The sequence below is a fragment of the Sphaeramia orbicularis genome, chromosome 24, assembly GCF_902148855.1.
Source record: "Sphaeramia orbicularis chromosome 24, fSphaOr1.1, whole genome shotgun sequence".
In the NCBI taxonomy this organism is placed as follows: domain Eukaryota; kingdom Metazoa; phylum Chordata; class Actinopteri; order Kurtiformes; family Apogonidae; genus Sphaeramia; species Sphaeramia orbicularis.
Window position 1 is genome coordinate 18,483,489 of NC_043979.1, and position 20,772 is coordinate 18,504,260.

Consider the following 20,772-nt stretch of genomic DNA (forward strand, 5'->3'; position numbering starts at 1 on the left):
CTCCCTGACCCCTGCTCACTTGCAGTCCGCAAACACACACACACACACACACACACACTGCAGACTCTTACTCTCACAGCCATGTCCTCCACTTGGCTGAGGACTTCAGATGGCTTACCAGGGCCTTAATCTGTTCTGAGTGACATCACCCTCTCCTGCATACACTCCTGTACAGCCTGCAGGCCTGGGGAGGGAAGGGGAGAGAAGGCGGGGGGTGGGGTGGGGGGACTGGTGGTTTAAGGAAGGTGACTTAGCTCAGCGTTGGTAGACAAAGCGTAGGAGACTTAGCAGGATCACACCAATACGTTGCTCCATCAGGCCCATGGCAGCCAGCACGGCAGTGGATGAGGACACCAACATGGAGGAGATGGTGGACCAGGGTCTGGGGATGGAGGAGACCACCCACAGCCTGCTGAGGAGGCCCTCGCTGAAGGAGAGCTTCCATAGCGATTCCCTGCTGGCACCTGACACTGACTTCATGACAGGTCAGCAAAACGAAGGGGTCACCAACTTGGAACAAAACACACACTCTAATATACCTGTGTAGAAAAATGCAGAACCAAAAAGGTGCAGATTTATGATTATAAAAGAATGGGCTGGAATTTTAACACTCAAAAGCTTAGAAAATACAATGAAAAAAGTCTCCCCCGAATAGGTGACAGGTGCTGAATAATTTAGTTAACCACAGTACTTCCCTGACCTTCGTTAAGTGTGTGGGCAGCATTATTATTATTTCATTTTCCCCTCTTCTTTTATGAAAAGGGCTTTTAACCTATCTAATTTAGGTGATTGTACATTCTGGTCTTATGAATATTTATTGGTTTTTTGTTTTTTTTTTTAACCATAATTGAGACTTGCATTGTCTGATTGGATGATGTAATGATTCAGGCAGCAATGAGGTGTAACTCAGGTAAGAAAAGGCAATATTAGCTGGTTGGAAAAAACATGTCATGTACAAATGGTTTACACGTTTGCGTACAGTATTCTGCTTTTATGGCAAAAAAAAGGAGAGATAGTTCAGGCTACACTTATAAATGGTGGAACACTGTATCCAGACAATGCTGCAAAAGACATCAAAACAACTATAACCTGCACACAGTTAAATCAAATGTAAAAGTAAATTATTATAAACTGATTGCATAATAATAGTCTGTGTTGATTGTACCATTAAAAGAGTGAGTGAAATGTAAGTGAATGTACTTGTAGTCTTAAGAGTAAGTGAAAAAAAAAGTTGCAGATGTTGAATTATGATTACTTGTTGTGTGAAGTGAAAATGGTTTACAAGTTTTTATACAGTACAGGGTGGGGAAGCAAAATTTACAATGAACATTTAGTTGTTTTTTCTCAGCAGGCACTACATCAATTGTTTTGAAACCAAACATATATTGATGTCATAATCATACCTAACACTATTATCCATACCTTTTCAGAAACTTTTGCCCATATGAGTAATCAGGAAAGCAAACATCAAAGAGTGTGTGATTTGTTGAATGCACTCGTCACACCAAAGGAGATTTCAAAAATAGTTGGAGTGTCCATAAAGACTGTTTATAATGGAAAGAAGAGAATGACTATGAGCAAAACTATTACCAGAAAGTCTGGAAGATACTATTAAAGAAGAATGGGAGAAGTTGTCACCCGAATATTTGAGGAACACTTGCGCAAGTTTCAGGAAGCGTGTGAAGGCAGTTATTGAGAAAGAAGGAGGACACAGAATAAAAACATTTTCTATTATGTAAATTTTCTTGTGGCAAATAAATTCTCATGACTTTCAATAAACTAATTGGTCATACACTGTCTTTCAATCCCTGCCTCAAAATATTGTAAATTTTGCTTCCCCACCCTGTACTCTGTTCTTATGAGGCAGAAAATGTAGACAAAAGTTAAAACCTGTATAACACCTTGTCCACAAAAGAAATCAAAGCATTCAGCTAAAACATAGCCATGGTCATAGTTAAAGTAAAACTGAATTATTAGATAGGATTGATAGAGTAATAAATGTTTAAAATATAATAAATTAAATATAAAAGGTGCATGCATTTCCTCTGATTTATGATTCATAAATAAATTTGCAAACTGCAGGTAGTTTGCATACAATATTTGTTTTTATTGACAAAGAGTAAAGGTAAAGTCTGTTATAAAATGGGATAAATTGTTTTCAGAAGAAGTCTAAAACTATTTTTAGTATTTAGCATTTAGTATTTATTTATTTGCACATCACAAGCAACAAGAAAAAAATAAAAATAAAATAAAATAAATTAATGCAAGTAACACCATTGTGCAGGAGAGGATACAAGCCAAGAAGGCTTCTATAAATACCTCCCCAGAAATAAACAATACACAGGAAAAAAATAAAAAAGAATAAAAAGTAAAATTAAAAAAATAAAAATGTAAATCAAATTAACTATTAAAATTGGACCTTGAAGTCCTGTGAACATTACACATGGCAGGTTAATTAACCTTTCAAAACTCTTACTTTTTGGACAGTTTAGAACCTGTGTAAAACCTGCCCAAACACTAGTCTTCCATATCTGTCCAGTGTGTCACATGCCACACAGTCGGCTTTGCAGGTGTTATGGAATGTGCCTTGTCTGGGGAGATTTAGGGAAATATGTTGTGTCCCCCCCCCCCGACCCCCCCCTCTGGGATATTGGTATCAGTGGACTTAGACATGAAGGAATTGCTTGTGCACACATGGCCTGTGTGTGTCAGCATGCGGGATGCTGATATGAGCAGACAGATGCTGTTTCTTCATTCAAGAAACGCCATCTGTGAGCAGAGATTAAAACACTTCACTGCTTCCCTATGCTGCAGCTACAGCTCCGTGCATTTCGCAAAAAAAAAAAAAAAAAAAAAAAAAGATAATAGGCATATGAATGTAAATCTGCTAGCTCCGTTATAGCTGTGTGTGATCATAAACACAATGCATGTGTGTTTACATTTGCATGAGAGGCATGGAGAGAGCCTGTTCTTTGTATAGCCCGCCTGAGTTAGTGCAGAGATTGAGCTTTGGGCTACTAATTCCCTTTTACAGCAGTGGGATTATGTGCTATTCTAATCCCAATCCCATATAGGGTGTGTGGAGGTGGCACGAGGATGATGTCATGACCAGGACGAGGGGAGAAGCCGACAAATCACAGGCCTCTACGCAGAGTCACAACTCTCCTTGAGAGACAGATTATGGCTGGCTGCATGCTTGAATGAATGCACTGAAAGTCATCGCCCGCAGCAGATGAGCACTGTCAGGAGGAAAAACTCCTATCTCAAAGAGTTTCATCTTTCTGAGAAGTGAGAAAAAAAATCAATGTTTCCACTGAAAAGCTTGAATGTTCAATACAATACGGTATATTTTGAGTTTACAAAACTCAGAAAACCTCTTGAGTGATCACAGGATCATTCAGTTCAAGTAAAAATACACCTATAGACACTCTGATTATGTAACTGATCCTTTAACTTTTTTTTTTTTTTTTAGCTAAAAACTGATTGAAAATGGGGAATAATTTCCCCACTGCACTTCATATACAAGTACTTTTGGTGTTTTTGGTGTTAACTTTGCACTTACAGTAACGGCATAACCCCACCTCCTCCTCCTACCTCTGTGACCTGTGGATGTGCACTGTGTTTTCTGCAGCGCAACACAATATCGAACAACATTTCAGGTTTATTTCTGCTGTTTCCTCCCTGTGTCTCCATCTCTCATAGTGACATGGGGCTTATGTGTGGGGGCGGGGTCAAAGAGGCTCAGTCTGAGGGATTATCATTGTACTCTGCACTCCCACCCACACACACAAACACACACACACACACACACACACACACACACACACGTAAATGCACACACAATTTAGGCTGAATTGGATGGCTGTAGAGTTTTGAAGCATTATCAACCCCACCCCCCACCTTTAAACATGCCCACGCCCTGAGATTTAAGCGTTGTCATAGACATCACCACGCCCCGGAGACATCCAAGGAAACGTGAGGGGATCAAAACATCACAGACATCATCTCCTACTGCAGATAATACTGCTGTAAACCCAACTGAACTGACTGAAACAAGAGAGGCTGTGAGTGGCAAGAGGAGATGAGAACTTAGTGGACAACGGCCAATGGATCAGAATCAGATGGAGGGAGGGTCAGCCTATCAAACTGGAGCCAGAGGAGGGAAGAGGAGTGAAAGACTGTGCTCACGAGAGGAGAGGAAGAGGAGGAAGACGTCTGGGATGGTGGAGGAAGGCCAGCAGAGGCACCCTGACAACTCATCATCGTCCAGTATCTCCCACGGTATCCACCTCTGCACTTCTGTTACTGATTCACACTGGTGATGGCTAACGGTGAATGCCAGCAGGAGAGCAGGAAAAGTCAAGATTTCAACTATAAGTGCATACATTAGAGTGTGTTTGTGCCAGTGGAAGGTGTTTTTACTAAACGCTGAGCTACCTTTGTTTACATGCTGCTGTGTGTTGATGACACTGTAGTTGATCTGCATCCAGCTGTTCTGTGACCTCATTAGCTTGATTTCTGCTCCATAGGCACAAACAGGATGGTTCAGAGATTATTTCTTACTCTATGATTAAAAACACCACTGAGAGTAGACAGCTTGTTTTAAAAGACGTGAGTGTTTTTATAGTAGTTTCACCATAACAGTTAGGTTGTTGTTCTGCATTAATCCACTTGTATTTCTATGACTTTACATCAGGGGTCTCAAACTCATTTTCTTTCAGGGGCCACATTCAACCCGATTTGATCTCAAGTGGGCCGGACCAGTAAAATAGTAGCATAATAACCTATAAATAATGACAACTCCAAATTTTTGTCTTTGTTTTAGTGCAAAAAACCCTATTAAATTATGAAAATACTTATTTTTATAAACTATCCAAACAAAAAAGATGTGAATAACCTGAAAAAAACTGAAATTTCTTAAGAAAAATAAGTGCATTTTTAACAGTATTCTGCCTCAACTTATCATTTCTACATGTGCATTATGGATCGGCAGAGGTGGATAGTAACGCATTACATTTTCTCTGTGACATTTACTTAAGTAACGTTTGACATAAATTGTACTTTTAAGAGTACTTTTAATATGACATACTTTTTACTTTTACTCGAGTATATTTATGAAGAAGAAATGCTACTTCTACTCCATTACAATGGTGCACATTCGACTTTTTACTTTTATTTTTGGTCATTTGTTAATGGACGAACCATTTGTTTTGTTTTGTTAGAAAGATTTCCGCCAAAAACTCACATGACTCACATGAGTTAAAGAAATTCAACAGAAGGGGAAGATATGTTAAGATAAAGATATCTGGGCTAACTTGTAAAAGTAAATAGAAAAACATGCACAGTATCTGCCTCCATAAGAACAGACTAAAAATACTAAAATGATGGAACCAACAGTGATTATTGTGAGGTATATTTGTAACTAGCTGTAATGTTCCCATATATATTCCATATATTTTATATTAACATTTCATTTATTGATTGTTGAATTTAAAAGAACAATAAATAGGATGTTACTCAGGAAGTACTCAGTACTTGAGTAATTTTTTCATTAAGTACTTTTTTACTTTTACTTGAGTAATTATTTGGATGACTACTTTTTACTTGTACTTGAGTAATATGTTTCTAAAGTAACAGTACTTTTACTTGAGTCTAATTTTTGGCTACTCTACCCACCTCTGTGGATCGGATCTACAAAGACACTAAATACTTAGTAACAGGCAGAAAAAAATTTAAATTGTGCTTAATTTTCTTTAGACATTTCAGGTTGTTCATATTTATTCAGGTTATTCACATTTTATTGTTACAGGATAGTTTGTAAATGTTAATATTTTCATAATTTAATGTTATTTTTTGCACTAAAACAAAGAAAAATTTGAAGTTATCATTATTTATAGGCATAGTGTAGTAAGATTTTTTTCACATCAAACCAAAAAGAAAATATGGAGTCATTATTTTTTTTTAGGTTTGTATGCTGTTTTTTTTTTTTTTTTACTGTAGATCATATTGGTCTGTATGTGGAACCTGAACTAAAATGAGTTCCACAGCCTTGACTGTGGAATTTTGCACTTTGCAAATTCATCCCACGGGCCGCATTTGGAATATTTGGCGGGCCGCATTTGGCCCCCGGGCCGCATGTTTGAGACCCCTGTTTTACATCCTCCAGGCTCTTACTGGATGTTTCCTATAAGATTTAAGACTTAATCTCACCACATGGCCCTGTCACTTCACCGTTTTTCAGAACTGTCGTTTCACTTTGGATTGATTTTTTCTATGTAGATGTGGTTATTCATTCACCACATATGTTGCTAAATAGTGCAGTTTATAGACCTACAAGACTGCAGGGCCTTGGTGGAGGTGTATATGTATTCCCAACTGAGTGCCTCTACTTGTCTTTTCTTTTTGTTCCCTTGTCACTGCAAATTTGAGCCACACAAAATTGGACAAAAAAACCTGACACTGCAACATTTTAGCAGATAAAAACTTGCAGGAATTTTCACCAGATGAATAAAATGTCTCTGTTTGGAAAGAATTAGTCATTCTAGAATGACTGGAGTGATTTTTGCAAGAGTGTGAATAGAAAATAAAAATTATAATAATAAAAGATGAAAAACTGAATTTTACTCTGGGGGCCTTGAAGGCAAATTAGGAGGTTTAATACAGTGTCATGAAGGCACTGTTGATTAACTATATGTTTCTGTTGAACATCATTCTCTCTGGAGCTAAAACAATTCTTTAATATTCATATTTTGTTCTCATTTTTGGTCACGTTCAGACTGTGGTTGAGTTGATGATTTGTCTTTCTTAACACTGCATGTCGCTGTAATGTGACTATTGTATATATACATGTCACACTGTTGAAATGATTTATTGTGTAGCCCATGCATGCATTATTGTGCGCATGTAAAGACAGAGTTCACCTTACACAGTCACAGAAAAAATGATTAGATCACACCTTGTTTTCTTCAATTTCTTGTTCATTTTAATGCCTGGTACAACTAAAGGTACATTTGTTTGAACAAATATAATGATAACAACAAAAATAGCTCATAGGAGTTTAATTTCAGAGCTGATATCTAGTCATTTTCCATGTTTTCTTGATATTAACCAAAATTACTTCAGTTCTTACATCAATAGCTATGGCGTTGTACTGACAAGAAAAAGTGTTTTTAGGCATTCCATGTTTTGTTTTCTGTCTGTTTTAGTCACATGATACACACAGGAGTTAGCACTTGATTGCATAACCACTGTTTTTGATGACTTTTGGTAGTCTAATAATTTTTTCTGCGACTGTATTTTCACTGTCATATTCTATAATGCTGCTCATTTAACACTTACCATATTTTTTTAAATGAATGATGCTAGTGTTAGTACTAAATGTATCAATATCCTACTATATAATACGCATTCTGTGTCCCATCGGTGTTGCAGCACAGGAGGGTGTTTGTACAGATTTTCCTCAGCCTTCACAGGCCCAATCGCCGCCATACTCGCCAAATGAATAGAAACATTACCTGACTATCTACTAGGCACTATTTTATGTCCGTTTTCAAATGTTGTGAGGTATGCTGGGCGATTTTAGCCTCTCTCTACATTGAATTCTTGATCCCTGCCACCATACTCCATTTTCAGAAGTGGTTATGCTGCCGTTCATGAAATTTCTACTGCTAGCAGACGATGCTACAATGTGAAGGCTGCAGTTCACTACCGCTGTATGGATTTAATCATGCTTGAGAGGCCAAACAAATACATGCTCTTCCCTTCATGCCTCACATGTTGGCTCAAATTATTAACTGCACAATGCATGATTAAATGGTAGTTTACAAATGGATAGTGGTGGCAGACAAGTTCTACTTATCATGCGATTGTACAATGGCACCACGGGTACAATGCAGCTAGTAAGAATATAATTTGCATTCTCCAGGAAAGAATATCAAACCTATTAATAAATGTGGCCACTGTAAGCTGTTACAGATTTGGACAACTATAGTGAAAACAACTCAAGTAAAAGCAGATCCTCAGAATACAACTGTTAGTTTTCTGTTTACATGTGGCTTCAAAAAGTAAGCCAATCTGAGTCTTGCCAAAATGATGATGACTCTCTAAATCTCTAAATCATTGATCATAATTATGTAATATACATCATTATCAGAAGAATTAAAATGGCCATCTGTTACAGAGAAATACTTGTAATTTGTTTCTGCACCTAATGAGTGAGTATATTACAAGGATAACACACCCCTTACATCAGTCTAAACAACAGTTTCCATTCCTGTCTTTTTTTCCAGATGATCGCAGTTCAGCGACCAGCGGCCTGGACGTGGCCGACCGCCTCACCTACCTGGAGCAGAGGATGCAGATGCAGGAAGATGAAATCCAGCTGTTGAAGATGGCGTTGGCAGACGTCCTCAAGAGGCTGAACATCTCAGAGGAGCACCAGGCAGCTGCAGCCTCTGCCAAGAGAGCACCGGGGGTCAAAGGTGAGCGGATATCTCAGGGTGGACCATGGATACGTTGAATAATAAGCTTTTAATGACAGTGGAGTCACAGAGGATGTAACACTTTGGATTTCACCTACTTTTGCATATGACCAGTGTTGGTGAGGTGGGATGCAGGTTACTATAATCCATGTTAAATGCAAAGAAGGTACAAATAATGATAAGTTGCAATAGTGGAATTTATCACATTTGATTCAAATACTTAAGCTGATTTATTTCCCTGTAGAGTGAATTTACAGCCCTTTTCTTTTAATAATAAAAAAAGGAATAGAATTTTTGGTTAAAAGTAATTATTTCCAGCACAACATGGCTATCTGCCTTGGTGTGGTTGGCTGTTAAAGTCTACATGTGAGTTATATGTGAGCTCAGAAAGGAACCAGCCAGCATTTTGAGTATTAATTGCACTGCATGTTATCAGTACATTTAACTACTGTCTCTCCTGTGCTTCATACCCCCATTTCAAGAAAGAGCATTCCTTCCCACAGCCATCAGTCTCTTGAACAGTTCACAGTAATCACCCCATATCGTATCAGTACCAGCATCAATAATGTGTAACTATATTGCAAATATCTAAACAATATTTATCTATGTACAGAACAGGTAAAATAATAGTAGATTCTCTGTTCTATTTATCCCACAAAGACCCAGTGTTGATTTTGTGGCAGTTCTCAAATGAATTTTTCTCTATATTTAACCTGTCTGAAGTGATTTATCACCATATATTATTATATCATCCTCTATATTTTACATTTTTCACTGTAAATCATGAATTTTTCTGTATTTAATTTCCTACATTCAATTTTCATGAAAATGAGTTAATTCAAAGGTTATTATATCAAAACAGACAAAACTGAAGATAAGAAGTTACTTTTTCAAACATATCATTAACTGAACTTAAACCAAGCATCTCTATCTGCGGTCATTGATCCAACTACCATGGGTTTTACTGCTGAAACAATGTTTTTGAAGATGATGGTGTTTCTACATTCACTACAGAGGCTCTGAACGTCCAAATGGGTCATATCTGATGACCATGAAAAGATGACAAACTGTATTTTACACCAATTATTTACATATATTGATGGGATTAGTGAATAAACAGGTATTAAACAGTTCAGATCAGTTGATGATTTTGGTCGCCGGTGGATGTTTGGGTCTTTATGGGCTAATGTTTCACTGTCAAATGTTTCTTTGTTTTTTATATTTTGTTGCTGTAAACATTGCAACTTCCCCACAGTGGGATCAATAAAGTCATATCTGATACAACCATATAAATACACATTGTTTTAAAGTTAAACACATCACAATGCACTGTAATAAAAAAAAAAAAAAAAAAAAAACGTGAAAAATAACTATAACAAAATCAACAACAGAAATAATACATGCTAAACTGTTTCCACAGCCAGGCCAGTGTCTCTGGCTCTGCCCTCCAGACCATCTATGGTGACCTCCAGCACTGCTTCCCTGAAGAAGAGCTCCACACTGCCCTCTGGTGGCCCATCCAGGAACTACAGCCCCACACCATCACGGAGGTACAGCACATGATCTATTCCAGGGGTGACAAACTCATTTTAGTTCAGGGGCCACATTTAGCCCAATTTGATCTCAAGAGGGCCAGACCAGTAAAATAATGACTTAATAACCTATAAACAATGACAACTCCAAGTTTTTCCTTTTTGTTTTAGTACAAAAAGCCCCCAATTACATTATGAAAACATATACTTTTAACAAAAAAGATGTGAATAACCTGAAAAAACACAAATATCATTTGAGAAATTGGTGTGATTTTGACAGTACTGTGGCTCCACTCATTAGTTACTCATTTATGTTAAATATTCATTTGGTGGTGGGTATAATATTGTATTGTAGCTGAAAGTATGGCAAGATGTTAGTCTTGTACCTGCTACACACACAACCTATATATTTCATTTGATAAACAGGAGAACACAATTAGAAAGAATCATAACAGGATAGCCATTGCTCTGCCTATGGCTCTCACTCAGGGTGCAAATTTACAAATTATAAAAACACAGAAAAAATAAACAAAAAGGCCAATAAGCATTGCCATACACATATTAAGTCAAAACTAATACTAACACAACAACCCCGCTGAATTTTTGCACATAAAAATAACACATTTACAACAAAATACCCACTACCCATAATCCACTGTGGCAAACATGTCACAATATTGTTAAAATGTTGGAGTTTGGAACTAAAATTTGAACAATTTCTACAATATTACATCTCTTATTATTAACACAACTACAGATCACAGTGGATCCATAAATGCACAAAACATTTAATAACAGGCAGAATATTGTTAAAATTGCACATTTCAGGTTGTTCATCTCTGTTTTTATTTATGTATTTATTTGCATTTTATTGTGAAAGAATAGTTTGTAAATGTAAATATTTTCACAGTGTAATGTTTTGTTTTGTTTTTTCACTTAAATTTTTTCCACATAATTTTTCACAAAGAACATTTGTAGTTGTCATTATTTATGGGTTATTGTGTTGTTATTTCTTATTGTAGATCACATTGGTCTGTATGTGGAACCTGAACCAAAATTATTTTGACAACCTTGACTGTTCATGTTAATTTTTGCACTTTCATCCCGCGGGCCAGAATGGAACCTTTGGTGGGCCAGATTTGGCACCCGGGCCGCATGTTTGACACCTGTGATCTATTCAGGCAGTTAACGATGGACATATTATTCATAGGGATTCCTTGAAATCCCTGTGATGTTTTAGGTTTGAGTAATAATGGCACATGCTCTTTTGAAACATCACACACTTAAAAAGTGTTTAAACTGTTGATTGACTTCATGGTTTATTGCTCACAATAGATGTAATATTCTCATCCCTGATGGCACATCTCATGAAATGCATCCAAGGCAACGTCAAAGCTACTGCATATTAATGTGAAAACTGTCCTAATGAACCAGTTCACAGTGGGGCTGAAGCTCTGGCTCTGGTCTCACATCTCCAGCTTCAGTCTCATTATCTTCTACTGCGCATAAAAAAAAAAAAGCAATCAGTAGACACCCTCCATTATCTGAGAAGAACCGTACATGGATGCTCCATAATTATCCCAACGTTCTCCTTCATCTCAAAGCAATACAGCAGCAAACTATTGCAGATCTCTTTCTCTCAATTACTTTTCAAATAATCCTGCTATTAGATATCATTAACCAAAGAGCATGGATAGGTTTCTCTGTGCTACCTTAATGTACTGCTGCTGATGTATCATGAGTGTGTTGATGTAATTGTGCCAAAGTGCCAGGTCTCCGTTCACATAATGCCATCGTTTCAGTATCAGAATGAAGCGAGAAGCACCATCAAGCATCTGTCATTATTATCAGCCCCTTTTCCTTTAAATAAGCACATCTTACATTGCATTTATCCGTAATCTCTTTTTCTCAGCTCTTTTCAAACTAAGGTGGCTGCATCTGTTTTCATTCACTGTCTTTTGTGTGTATTTATCACATAAATTTCCAGGTAAAACATACTTAAAAAACTCTACGAGTCAATTATTACACTCAAACATTTGCAGCCGAACAAACCAGACACAGACCTTTACTGTGAATTCTACCCCAAACATTTCCAAAAATGTGTCAGGCTTAATTGTATGAATATGTGCTCACGTTGCTGCACAGAACATTAAATTCCTCCCATTAAAAGGCCACAGCTGTAAAAATACAAAAGCTTGGATTTCAATGTTTCGCTCAGTATGAGTGATTTAGTGTGTAGTTCAGACACAGCATTAGGTGTAGAATTCAATGAAAAACGACTAAACAGGTATGTATTACAGAAACAGAAATCTGACTTTTAAAGCTACAGTTAAAACACTGTTTTTGCATTTAAAAAAAAATCTATTTTAAAAGAATGTATTAAAGCTCAAATACCCGGAACTATTTTTATAGCTGCTTCCAAAACTGTTTTTCTCTACATTTAAAGTGATCTATTACCATTTATTATAACAAAATTCTCTGCATTTTTCATTTTTCAGTGGAAATCTGGTATTTACTTCCATCTAATTTATGGATCATGTCCATAAAAACTCAAAAGTTTGTATATCAAAATGAGAAAACTGAACAACTTTAACAGTGAAATATATCATTAACCCATAAAGACCCAGTGCTACTTTTGTGCTAGTTTACGAATGACTATTTCTCTTTATTCTAACCTTTCTTAAGCGATTTATCACCATTTGTTATAATATTATGCTCTGTATTTTGTGCTTTTTAGTAATACTCATGTATTTTCCTGTATTTAGTTGACTGATCATGTAGATGTTCATAAAAGCTCAGAGTAAAATTGAGGGTTATTATATCAAAACAGAGAAACTGAAGAAAAACTGACTTTTTCAACAAAATCTCTCATTAACTGAACATAAACCAAGCATGTCCATCCACTGTCACTGATCCAACTCCATGGATTTTACTGATGAATCACTGGTGTAGAAAATGATGGTGTTTCCATGTTCACCACAGTGCCTCTGAACATCCAAATGGGTCATATCTGATGACCATGTAAAGACAAAAAACTGCATTTTATACCAATTATTTACATGTATTGGTAGGATTAGCGGATCAACAGGGATTAAACACTTCAGATCAGTAGATGGTTTGTGTCACCGGTGTTTTTTTTGGGTCTTTATGGGTTAATTAAGCATAAAAAACAAGCATCTACAGCCACTGTCATTTGTCACATTACATGGCTTTTATCAGTGAATCAGTGTTGCAGAAGATGAGTGTTTCCACCTTCACTACAAAACCTCTGAAAGTCTGCATTAGTCTTATTTGATGCCACTAAAAAACTGAGGAACTGCATTTTACCTAAATTATTCAAACATTGAAAGGTTCAGTAGACGTTTTAGGTCAGTGTATGCTTTTGGTCTGGTATGTTGAAACAGTCATGGTGTTGTTTGTTTCTTCTTCTAGTGGTGTGAAGAGTCCAGCAGGCAGTGTGAAAGACAGTCCATGTAAGGCTGCCAGAATACGACCCAGCTCTGCAGCGTCGGCCTCTAAAAAGCCTCAGGAAGGGTAAGAAACAGATCATAGATTTATCAAGCTGTACATAGTACTTATCTAAAATTAGAACCTTAACTCTCTTCTGTGTTTATGTGACAGAAGAGGGTTTATTTTTCTGCTATGCTCCAGTTTCAAACAATTTGCCACTTTTTCTCTTCTTTACTTGAGAGTTTTTAAATACAAGGTGGGGAAGCAAAATTTACAATATTTTGAGGCAGGGATTGAAAGACAGTGTATGACCAATTAGTTTATTGAAAGTCATGAGAATTTATTTGCCACAAGAAAATTTACATAATAGAAAATGTTTTTATTCTGTGTCCTCCTTCTTTCTCAATAACTGCCTTCACATGCTTCCTGAAACTTGCACAAGTGTTCCTCAAATATCTGGGTGACAACTTCTCCCATTCTTCTTTAATAGTATCTTCCAGACTTTCTCATAATAGTTTTGCTCATAGTCATTCTCTTCTTTCCATTATAAACAGTCTTTATGGACACTCCAACTATTTTTGAAATCTCCTTTGGTGTGACGAGTGCATTCAGCAAATCACACACTCTTTGACGTTTGCTTTCCTGATTACTCATATGGGCAAAAGTTTCTGAAAAGGTATGGATAATAGTGTTAGGTATGATTATGACATCAATATATGTTTGGTTTCAAAACAACTGACGTAGTGCCTGCTGAGAAAAAACAACTAAATGTTCATTGTAAATTTTGCTTCCCCACCCTGTACATTTTTTCTTATTGATTTTTTGTGGATCCAGACACTCTGGATGAATCATAATCATATTTCTCAAACCAAATCGACACATAAAAACTGTCTGTACATTGGAACCTCTACTCTGTAAACCTGAGTTAGTTGAGTTTACTGGAAAGATGTGGAAATCACTTTAGGTTTTATACATGGTCAAACAAAACAGGTTAAGTTGAACTGACGTAGATGATCATTAGTCATTTGTTCACTTAACCCTTTATAGGGCACTCATTGAAATACTCTGAAATTCAAAATTTCAACCTTTGTATGTTATTGGACATCATCATCTCCCTCTTCTTTCCATAAAACATCTGAGCAGCACTTGCCAAAAAACAAAGATATGCAATAAAACAACTGTTATAAAGTCATAAACTGACAAAAATGACTCACATTCGCAATTTACACCTTCAAAATGTCTATAACATGTCTCTGAATCACTGTATAGTACAGGTGTCAAACATGCGGCCCGGGGGCCAAAACTGGCCTGCCAAAGGGTCCAATCCGGTCTGTGGGATGAAAGTGTGAAATGCAAAAATTATACTTAAGATATTAACAATCAATGATATGAAAGTCATTTTAAGTCAGTTCAATCTAAAGTGGGTCAGACCAGTAAACTACTATTATAAGAACCTATAAATAATGAAAAACGCTAATTTTCCTCTTTGATTTAGTGTAAAAAAAAAAAAAAAAAAAAAAAGTCAAATTACACAAAAATGTTTACATTTAGACTAGCCCTTTTATAAAAAATGTGAACCAGAGCAAATGTGAACAACCTGAAATGTCTTTAGAGAAGGATGTGGAATTTAAACAATACTCTGTTTGTTATTAAATGTTTTGTATATTTGTAGATCCACTGTGATCTGTAAGTTATAATATACATGTGTAAATGATAAACTACTGCATGATATTGGTAACATTGCACTTATGTTTCTTTAGAATCTTGAGGTTGTTCATATTTGTTCATGTTATGTTCCAATACAGTTCGTAGATATAAACATTTTCATTATAGAATTGGACTTTTGTTTATTCAAAAACAGAGACAACTTTGGAGTTGACACTATTTATCAGTTCTTATCCTATTATTTATATTATTGCACTAGTCCCGCCCACTTTAGATCATATTAGGCTGAATGTGGCCCCTGAACAAACATGGGTTTGATACCCCTGCTGTATAGTGTTATAAAAACCAACATGCTTCTGGACCTCACTGAGGCACGGGATTGGCCCCATATTTAATGTTTGTGGAAATTACCAAAAATAGTCACTTGCCTGATAAAGGGTTAACTAATTTTGTTGTTTGAACTATTTTAAGCTAAATGAACATAAACATTTCATTCAAAGAACTTATCGGTTGAAATGGAACGTGAGCTTCATAGACTTAGGATGGTTTAGTTGCAATACATATGAAAATCCAAACAGAATGCACACAACTTATGACAGGTCAAGGCTGTCAATCACAATTTCTCCCTCTGCGATGATCTTTATCGAGGCTGGACTGAGATGCAGAAAAGATGAGGGTGCAGCACCTTTGGGCTCAACCAGGAGGATCCACCGTCAAAGTGGCGAAGCGAGGCGTCTTCATCAGAGTCCTTAATGAAAAATATAATCATATGAGCATAATTATTAATTTCTCATTAAATAACCATCAATAATATTTCACAATGCAGCTTAGTCTTGGGAGAGTCACTGTTAGAGGATATTAGACAAATAGAAATGCCAAAAAGTTGGAAAGAGGTGAATTTACACAGAGCAGAAATATAAACGTCCCTTGCACACAAGACACATAGCCCAAAATGAGCTCATGTCTTGCAATAATAAAAACAAATTAAAATTAAAATTAAAATTAAAATTAAAATTAAAATTAAAATTAAAATTAAAATTAAAATTAAAATTGTAACACATGGTTAATTCTCTTGATTTTTACACAAACTTTGCTCACTTGCTCATTGATCCAGTGATTCCACCCATAACACAGGTGTGGCATATCCAGATGCTGCTCAAACAGCATTAACAGAACTCACACACTCCTTATACTGGGGACAATAAAAGGACACCTCAAAATGTCAAAGTCCATCAGATGTCACCACACCACAGATGTTGCAAATCCTGCAGGAACATACCATTGGCATGCTGGATGCAGGGTTGTCCACCAGAGTGGTTACTGAACAGCTGAATATTCACTCGAAGAGGAGTGGGATAACGTTCCACAGGCCACAACTGAAGACCTTGTCAACTCGATGAGAAGACGATGTGTCGCTCTACGGGAAGCCAATGGTGGACACACAAGATATTGAGCGGTGATTTCTTACAACCAGCCCCCACTGTGTCCACATGAATGCCAGATGCCACTATCATGTTCTAATGGACAGTAATCTGTACCACACTGATCAACAAAGTAAAATGTGTATGATTTAATGTGTTGTGCAAAAGCTAATGCTATTCAAAATTGAAAGTGTCACAGGGGGCGTTTTTATTTTTGCCCTGTGTATATGCTTAACACCTCACAAATCACATGAAATGTAGTAAGTAAAGTCATTAGAGTCAAATCATGTTATTGCCATGAAACAACTTATCATCATACAGGAACATGCTTTATGCGTGTTATAATCAGTCAGGCTCATTTTCCTTATGTTTAAGTGAACTAATGATTTTAGTGAAGACTAATGAACACCTAAAGTTGCGGAAAAAATTATGACCATCAAAAGTCATCCAAAACAATGGTTATGCGATCAAGTACAAACTCCTGTGTGTATCATGTGACTAAAACAGACAGAAAAGAAAACATGGAATGCTTAAAAGCACTGTTTTTGTCAGTACAATACCATAGATATTGATGTAAGAACTTCAGTGATTTTGGTTATTATCAAGAAAACATGGAAAATGACTAGACATCAGTACTGAAATTAAACTCTTATGAGCTATTTTTGTTGTTATCATTATATTTGTCCAAACAAATGTACCTTTAGTTGTACCAGGCATTAAAATGAACAAGAAACTGAAGAAAACAAGGGATGGTCTAATAATTTTTTCCGTGACAATTCCTTTTAACCTCTTTATTTTGACCATGTGTAAAAAAAAAAAAAAATAGTGATAAAAAAAAAAAAAAAAGAATAAAGTGGTTCAAGGTAATAGGTTACCATGCTAATTACTAGTGAACTTAACTAATTCAGGTTTGCAGTGCATGACATTACAGTCATTAGTGAAAATGATCAGTCATTTCAGCATCAACTCCTCTTCAACGTGAGTGTATTTCTCATTGTGTCACTGCATCCTCTCTCCCTTTTCATTCCAACAGCACCAAGTCCAAGGAGACCTCAGTAAATCTAGGTAAGAGCATTTCTTGTTTTCCATTGTTGTCTCTTCGTTGCTGTATCGATCGGTGTTCATCCTCATAGGGGGGTTGTGAAATACGTCTTTCTAAAGACAGATTTACAAAATAACTGATATGATAGTGTTGTTTGCTGCATATAAATCAATGGAACCTTCTGTCTGTGTGTTATTTCTGTGCAGGGACCAGACGTGTGACACACTGCAAAGGTAGGACTCATCTATGACATGATTAAAAAGTATTTCAGTGATTTATCTTTCTCATCCTGACAAGTTCTGAGAGCTGTGTTTGAGCTGTTGCCTTTGTGGTCATCCTTCATTTTCCCCATATCTCACCATGACATATGTGCCCCCCCCTCACCTCCTCACACCTTTTTTTTCCCCTTCTTCATCCACCCTACTTGCCCTGCAACCTTTACCCTACTATATGTCACTCCCCTCCTGCTGTCTGACCTCCACTTCACCCACTCCTCACCTCATTCCACCACTTCACTTAGTGACTATGCAGATCTATCTGAGCCCCCTCGCAAGAAAGACTGGGTCTTCTGAGACCGCCAAATCTCCAGCAGCGGTGCCTACCCACAGCAGGCCGACGGCTGCACCCACCAACCCCCAAGCGAAGGCGAGCAATAAACCAGAGACGAGGAAAGCGACCCCGTCCTTCACACTAAACCTCCAGAAAACAACAACCAGCCAGAACACGCCACAGGAAACGTCCAGCTACAAAAGCCCCACCAAATCCCCCAGCCAGTACTTCCAGATTTGCTACTGAGGGACCTGAGGAGTTATGTTCTTCTAATCTTAAACACAGTTTCACTGATTTCCACAGATAGCAATTAGCAATCATTTACTTGACTACTTTGGATGGGGAAAAAAAACCCTAAAGGGATTATTTTATCTCCCTGCCTTTGAGCGTTCTAAACTAGTATGAGCCTCCCAAATCAGAAAGCCTCAGAAAACATATAAAGAATATTTTAACATGTGGATGGTTGTGCCTCATTAAACTGAAGGGATGCCATGGTTATTTTCCGCTATGTTCCTGAATCGCACATATAAATTTGAAGCCACACCGTTGTGCTGATTTAAGACATTTTCAGCAATATTTTTGTTTTACAGTGTAAGTAACTGATAGTGTTTTACAGCAGTTGTATTTATTCTGAAGGTAGTTTGAAAGCTTTCATGAATTTTCCACTGTTTAGTCGTAGATCTGTTCTACATACTGTACACACACACTCGCTAGTTCCTGCAATATACTGTTCTCAATAAATGTCTATGTTTAAGTGTCTCTCGTTGCTCAGTCTGTGAAGTGTGTTCCATAAGTCAGCATATGGGTGTGTAGTCGTCTTAAAGCGCTGCTTGTTTGATGTAAGAAAGAGACTGTCTTATTGTACGTTTGCTGTGTTGTTTCCAGTTTTGTAGTTGTTTCCACACTGTGCATAGCCAATATACAGTATGTAACAGAATCAGGCTCATTCTTGTCCACGACTCAGCTGCAGTAAAACAATAAACGTCTGTGTGCTGATCACTCAGGAAAAGACTCTTTTTTTTGTGTGTGTATGTGCATGAATTAGAGTTTTGTACGTGAGGCGGTATCTACTGAAGAAGAGACGTGAGCAAATTAAAAGCGCTTTATATTCAAGCAAAGATTGTGTTAAAACATGTGCTGCAGTGGTTATATCCAACTAGCCCCTCGGAGACCAATAAAATACATTTACGTTAATCTGATGTTAAAGCACCTCTCTGATGAAGCTAATGGTCTTTTTTAAGTGGCACCAAATGCCCTCGGAACAGTCTGATGAGCAGGAAATTGCTGAAAATCATGTGCCAAGACCTTTTCAGCTGGATAAACATTCAAATGAAGACTTATGGAAATACTAGTGCTGTGCCTCGTGCAAAATTTTCCACTCCTGCTGTGAGTTAAAAAAAAAAAAAAAACAACCTGCAAGATGAACTAGAACTTGAAACAAAGTGAAACAAAGTTCTTCTGTTTTTAGCATCACAGCAGGCTTGTGTACTGTTGTAATCCATTAAATTTCATTCATCTTTTTCTAAAGTATGTCCTGTTGCATGAAACTGTTAAACTAAACTACTTTGAACTTTGAACCGCTGGCTCATATGTGCATCACAGAGGATTATGGGTAGGAGTAACCAGAAAAGCATGCTGCTGCAGAGCCTGTGCCAGAATGTAGAAGGATATCCTGGTGTTTTGGACATAACGCATTTCACAAACAAATCCCTTTGAGAAATTATGTAAAGTCTGAATAAAAACAGAGTGTAATGATCTGCAAATGTCATAAACACCTTATATATTCACAATGCAACACAGAAATCATATCAAATATTTCAATGATAAATTAAATGAAAAGTTGAGCAAACAAGACCAAGGGCTGATGAACAGATAGAATCTTACATGAGACAAAAATGGACAACATTCCTCTAACAAATCTCCAGTAAGTGGGTCTCCTCAAGTCCCAGGCATTTACAGTTGAAAAAAGAAGAGTGGATGCTACACTGTGGAAAACACAGCCCCGCCATTCAATTACAATTAAAGCGTTTTTCTTTGTTATTATGTTCCATTCTGAATAAAACATGGGCTTGACATTTACAAGTCACTGATTTTTAGTTTTATTTACATTTTATATAATGTCCCAACTTTTTTGTTCTTGGGTATGTACTTGTAATTCAGTTTTTATTCATTTGTTATTATTGATTTTAACTTTTTTGTATTATGTGTTGATTATGTCTTGTCTGCAGACACTGTGTGTTGTGTTGCGTTTCTTGGCCAGGTCACTCTTGGAAAAGAGATTTGTAATCTCAATGAAGTTTTTTTTTTTTTTTTTTTTAACCTGGTTAAATAAATAAATAAATAAATAAATAAATAAAAATGGCAGCCTATTTATAAGTCTGATGTTCATCCTAAGCCAACAGGACATGATATCACAGCCTCTGCCTTCTCCTCCCCATCCTCCTATTTCTTTTTGTGAGATCAAGTCCTTTTGCTTGTGTGTGCACCTCCGTTAGAATGAAAGAATTGAGAATGAGGCAATCAGGAATTTCATTGTCCTTGATATTGACAATGATACTGGAAATTGAATTGTGATTTATTTGTGAGTAACTGTAGTTCTATGCTTCCAGAGAGTAGAGTACATGTTTTCTGTG

At 36.8% G+C, this 20,772-nt stretch overlaps 1 protein-coding gene across 2 annotated transcripts; it reads left to right on the plus strand.

Annotated features, from left to right (window-relative positions):
- Window positions 1–237: 237 nt before the first annotated feature.
- On the plus strand, window positions 238–19,138 carry LOC115414778 (echinoderm microtubule-associated protein-like 1). Of its 2 annotated transcripts, none has more exons than XM_030128077.1 (7): window positions 238–485; window positions 8,289–8,480; window positions 9,901–10,030; window positions 13,445–13,546; window positions 17,582–17,613; window positions 17,797–17,823; window positions 18,111–19,138. In XM_030128077.1, the coding sequence occupies exons 1-7, from the start codon at window positions 323–325 to the stop codon at window positions 18,383–18,385; spliced, it is 921 nt and encodes a 306-aa protein (XP_029983937.1). In that variant the 5' UTR covers window positions 238–322; the 3' UTR covers window positions 18,386–19,138. The 2 variants fall into 2 exon arrangements, with proteins under 2 accessions (XP_029983937.1, XP_029983936.1); XM_030128076.1 differs by lacking the exon at window positions 238–485 and adding an exon at window positions 3,957–4,281.
- The last annotated feature ends 1,634 nt before the right edge of the window (window positions 19,139–20,772 follow it).

Coding starts and splice junctions, on each gene's coding strand:
- LOC115414778 (XM_030128076.1), top strand. CDS start 4,107: ATGGATCAGAATCAGATGGAGGGAGGGTCAGCCTATCAAACTGGAGCC. Junction 17,614..17,796: donor GGAGACCTCAGTAAATCTAG/GTAAGAGCATTT, acceptor ATTTCTGTGCAG/GGACCAGACGTGTGACACAC. Junction 17,824..18,110: donor ACGTGTGACACACTGCAAAG/GTAGGACTCATC, acceptor CACTTCACTTAG/TGACTATGCAGATCTATCTG.